This window comes from Lactuca saligna, chromosome 5 (assembly GCF_052625555.1).
Source record: "Lactuca saligna cultivar CGN05327 chromosome 5, ASM5262555v1, whole genome shotgun sequence".
In the NCBI taxonomy this organism is placed as follows: Eukaryota; Viridiplantae; Streptophyta; class Magnoliopsida; order Asterales; family Asteraceae; genus Lactuca; species Lactuca saligna.
In genome coordinates this window covers 2,055,859-2,060,685 of record NC_136421.1, presented here as the reverse complement: position 1 = coordinate 2,060,685, position 4,827 = coordinate 2,055,859, and the positions used below count along the sequence as shown (strand labels likewise).

At 41.1% G+C, this 4,827-nt stretch overlaps 1 protein-coding gene across 1 annotated transcript; it reads left to right on the top strand.

Annotated features, from left to right (window-relative positions):
• Positions 1-410: 410 nt before the first annotated feature.
• On the top strand, positions 411-4,160 carry LOC145048216 (LRR receptor-like serine/threonine-protein kinase RGI3). Its single transcript, XM_078996652.1, has 2 exons — positions 411-3,338; positions 3,437-4,160. Exons 1-2 carry the CDS (start codon positions 554-556, stop codon positions 3,898-3,900), a joined length of 3,249 nt encoding a protein of 1,082 aa, XP_078852778.1. The 5' UTR covers positions 411-553; the 3' UTR covers positions 3,901-4,160.
• The last annotated feature ends 667 nt before the right edge of the window (positions 4,161-4,827 follow it).

The window sequence follows — 4,827 nt, the reverse complement described above, 5'->3', positions numbered from 1 at the left end:
TGTGTCACTATGGAATTACCAATAACAAAGTCACCAACCCAACCGGTTAACATGTTTATGGAATAATAGAATCATGGCAAACGCTTATCTATCTTTATGTACTCCTAACTTTTTTAACTTTTAAACATTAAAAAGTTTGGTTGGTTTCGATTTTAAATTTCAATATGAAAATTGAGTTTTAGTTGGGTTGACCGGTTTGATACTATTAGGTAAGCAATAGAGAGGTGTGGATCGAAGTGAAGTATTGTTGGAATAATAATAATAATAATAATTAATTAATTAATTAAAGCCGAGAAGTAAAGTAAGTGAAGAGTAGATGCATGGGTTCCCTTGGGTTAATTGGTTATATATAAAAATGAAAGTGCGATTGGTTGGATCCAGATCTGTTGGACATGGACTGCAATTCTTAATCTTGTTGTATATAAATTACTATAAACAAAACATGGGGTTCCCCCCTCAACAATCCCCATAAAAAAAAAACACATCTCTTCTTCTGCTCTGTTCTTCTCTTCTCTTCTCTTCTCTCCTCTCCTCTCCTCTCCTCACATGAGCAATGCCTGCACCCTTAAGAAATCCCAAACTTTCTTCTTCTCTAATCTTCTGCTTCTTCTTCTTCCCTTTTATCGGCCATTCCATTGATATACAGGGTCAAGCTCTTCTAACATGGAAAAACACCTTAAACAGCTCCACAGATGTATTGAAATCTTGGAATCCTTCTGACCCAACTCCTTGCAATAATTGGTTAGGGATTCAGTGCAATTCAGATGCTCATGTTGTCGCCATAAAATTAAACTCTCTGGATATACAAGGACCGCTACCTTCAAATTTACAGCCTCTTAACTTCTTGAATTCCCTTATTCTTTCATCCACCAATCTCACCGGCTCCATTCCCAAAGAGTTTGGAGACTACCTTCAGCTTACGCTCATTGATATATCTGATAATTTGATTACTGGTTCAATCCCGCCTGAGATTTGCATGCTAAACAAGCTGCGAACTCTGTCTCTTAATACCAATCTTCTCGAAGGTGGAATCCCTTTGGACATTGGGAATCTTTCAAGTCTTGAAAACTTGATGATTTTTGATAATCAGTTGAGCGGTGAGATCCCAAAGAGTATAGGGAAGCTGGAGAGGCTTCAAGTTATTAGAGCTGGGGGAAACAAGAATCTGAAAGGAGAGTTGCCGGCGGAGATTGGAAATTGTAGCAATTTAGTGATGTTGGGTCTTGCAGAAACCAGTATTTCCGGCAGTCTTCCGGCATCCATCGGAAAGCTGAAACGTGTCCAGACGATAGCTATCTACACATCGCTATTGTCAGGTCCTATTCCGGATGAAATCGGGAACTGCACTGAGCTCAGGAATCTCTACTTATACCAGAACTCGATTACTGGTTCCATCCCGAGGTTAATTGGGGAGCTTCGAAAGCTTGAGAGCGTGCTGCTATGGCAGAACAGTTTAGTCGGGACGATTCCAGAAGAAATTGGAAGGTGCAGTCAGCTTTTGACCATCGATTTATCTGAGAATTCTTTAACCGGAAATATTCCGACGAGTTTTGGAGGGCTCTCGAAGCTTCAAGAGCTTCAGTTGTCGGTGAACCAATTATCAGGTATGATACCTCTGGAAATCACAAATTGCGCTGCTCTGACTCATTTGGAAGTTGATAACAATCAGCTGACGGGAGAGATCCCCATTTCGATCGGGAAATTACAGAGCATGACTCTGTTTTTTGCCTGGCAGAATAATCTTACAGGCAGCATTCCAGAGTCGTTATCCCGATGTGAGAATCTTCAAGCTCTTGATCTTTCATATAACCAACTTTTTGGTACGATACCCAATCAAATCTTTTCACTTAAAAATCTTACCAAGTTACTGTTGCTTTCCAATGATTTGTCGGGTTTTATCCCATCCGATATTGGAAGCTGCACTAACTTGTACAGATTCAGAGTCAACGATAATAGACTTTCGGGTATTGTTCCATCAGAGATAGGGAATTTAAAGAATTTAAATTTTCTCGACATGAGCAACAACAAATTCGTTGGAGGGATTCCTCCATCCATCTCAGGATGCGGGAACCTTGAGTTTCTTGACCTTCATTCAAACGGCCTCAATGGTGTTTTCCCTGATACACTCCCGAAAAGTTTACAGTTTGTAGACATGTCGGATAACAGGCTTACAGGTTCGTTAAGTCCTGGTGTTGGTTTGTTGACTGAATTGACTAAATTTAATTTAGGAAAGAATCAACTTTCCGGTGAAATTCCAGCGGAGATCCGTTCTTGTAGTAAGCTACAGTTGCTGGATCTCGGAAACAATGGCTTCTCAGGCGAAATACCTAAACAATTAGGCCAAATCCCGTCGCTTGAAATCTCACTCAATCTAAGTTGCAACCAGTTCACCGGTGAGATACCGTCTGAGTTTATGGGCCTTACCAAACTCGCAAGCCTAGACCTGTCCCATAATAGTATAAACGGGAAACTAGACGTCCTCACAAACCTTCAAAACCTCGTCTCCCTCAATGTTTCATACAACGACTTCTCCGGCGAGTTACCAAACACTCCGTTTTTCCGGAACCTCCCTCCCGGTGATCTCGCCGGAAACAAAGCTCTTTACATTTCCGGCGCAGTGGTTACCCCGGCTGACAAAACCGGTCATGCCAGGTCATCAACAAAACTAGCGATGTCGATCCTCATCAGCATTAGTGCAGTGCTGGTCCTACTAGGAATTTACACCTTGGTGAGGACCCGTTTGGCCAACAAAGAAGTAATACGTGAAACATGGGAAATGACATTCTATCAAAAGATGGAAGTTTATGTCGACGATATCGTTCACGATCTAACATCAGCAAATGTGATTGGCACCGGAAGCTCTGGAGTCGTATATAAAGTGACGACTTCAAATGGGGAAACACTAGCTGTGAAGAAGATGTGGTCAACCCAAGAGTCCGGAGCTTTCACCTCTGAAATCGAGACACTTGGATCCATCCGACACAAGAACATCGTTCGTCTGTTAGGCTGGGGTTCGAACCAGACGATTAAACTTCTGTTTTACGATTACTATCCTAATGGAAGCTTGAGCTCCCTCCTCCATGGTGCTGATATCGGTAAACAATCAGGAGCAGAGTGGGAGACTAGGTACGAGGTTGTACTAGGCGTGGCTCATGCTCTCGCGTATCTACATCATGACTGTGTGCCCGCTATCTTACATGGAGATGTAAAAGCCATGAATGTGCTATTGGGTCCCAACCTACAACCTTACCTTGGTGATTTTGGGCTGGCTAGACTTGTTACAAAAGACCAAAACCAGAGACCTCAGCTGGCTGGTTCTTATGGATATATGGCTCCTGGTAAATTACTTTTATACCCTTCTCTCTCTCTCTCTTTAATTTCGGTTGTTTGGAATTACTAGATTGTTAATTTATATGTTTGTACATGATCACTGAAGAACATGGGTCGGCGCAACGGATTACGGAGAAGAGTGATGTGTACAGTTTTGGAGTGGTTGTGTTGGAGGTGCTGACAGGAAGGCATCCACTAGATCCAAGTTTGCCAGGTGGCACACATTTGGTACAATGGGTACGGGACCATTTGCATGGGAAGAAGGACCCGGTTGAGATTCTTGACCCGAAGCTGAGAGGAAGAGCCGACCCTCAGATGCATGAAATGCTTCAGACGCTCGCTGTCTCATTTTTATGTGTCAGCTCACGTCCAAATGACCGACCAATCATGAATGATGTGGTCGCAATGCTCAAGGAGATCCACCACGAGGAATCACTTACAACGCCATCTGACACACAAGAGTTGAAAGGGAAACTATTGGTCAATCCTGCATCCCCAGCCCCTACTAGATCCATGGTCTTGCAAGCTTCTTCTAACTGCTCATACGCCTTCTCAGATGACTCCATGTAATGTAGTAGTGTTTTTTTTTTTTTTTTTTGGTTTGTAGCATCTTATATTAATAATGATGATATTGATATATTAGGGTAGCGGGTTTGTACTGAATATATAGTACTAAGAAGAAGAAAAAAAAAATGTACAAATTGTGTACTAGTCTAGATAGATAGATAGACGATTAGAACGTTAATGAATTGAGGATGATTGATGTAAAATAGGTTTTTAAGTGTGAATGGAGTGAGACGAGGCACATGTCCTTTATCTTGGGTCGTCAACATTGAGCAAGCAAGTGTATTGTGTATGTGTATGTAGTGGCTGGAGAAATGGCCGGTTGGTTTCGTTTGGATCTATTATATTTATATAATATATAATATATAATATATAATTAATTACAAGTGTCTCTGAGCGATTTGTACATCTACATCGAGTCAGCCTTTTCCTTGAAGGGGTATGTTGCACATGGGGCCTCCATGTGAACTTTACAACCTGACACCAATGCAATGAAGGCTTGCTTACTAAAACTAAACTTTGTGAAACAGAATCACCATAATATCCATGAATTGATGCCAAAGCAAGGGGGCATACGTACAAAAATCAGCATGTATATATGATTTTACTTTTTAGTACGTAGGAAATTAATAGATATAGGAACAGGAAGGAAGCAAAGCAAACACGTGTAAAAGGGTTCAGAAATTTTGAGAATTATGTGGATGCCTAGCTATATATACCCATCTCATGAACTTTACATTCATCAATAACGAAAAAAAAAAAAAAAATCTTTGGAACCCGACTTTTGAGTAAAAGCGCAAAAGACAGAATAGACTCATGAGATGTCATGGATCCCAAAACTTTTCCATGGGATGGTCCCAAAATAAGTTAAATTCCAATCGAATAATAAAAGATTATTATTGTATATATGGTGGCGGGGCGGGGCCTAGAATA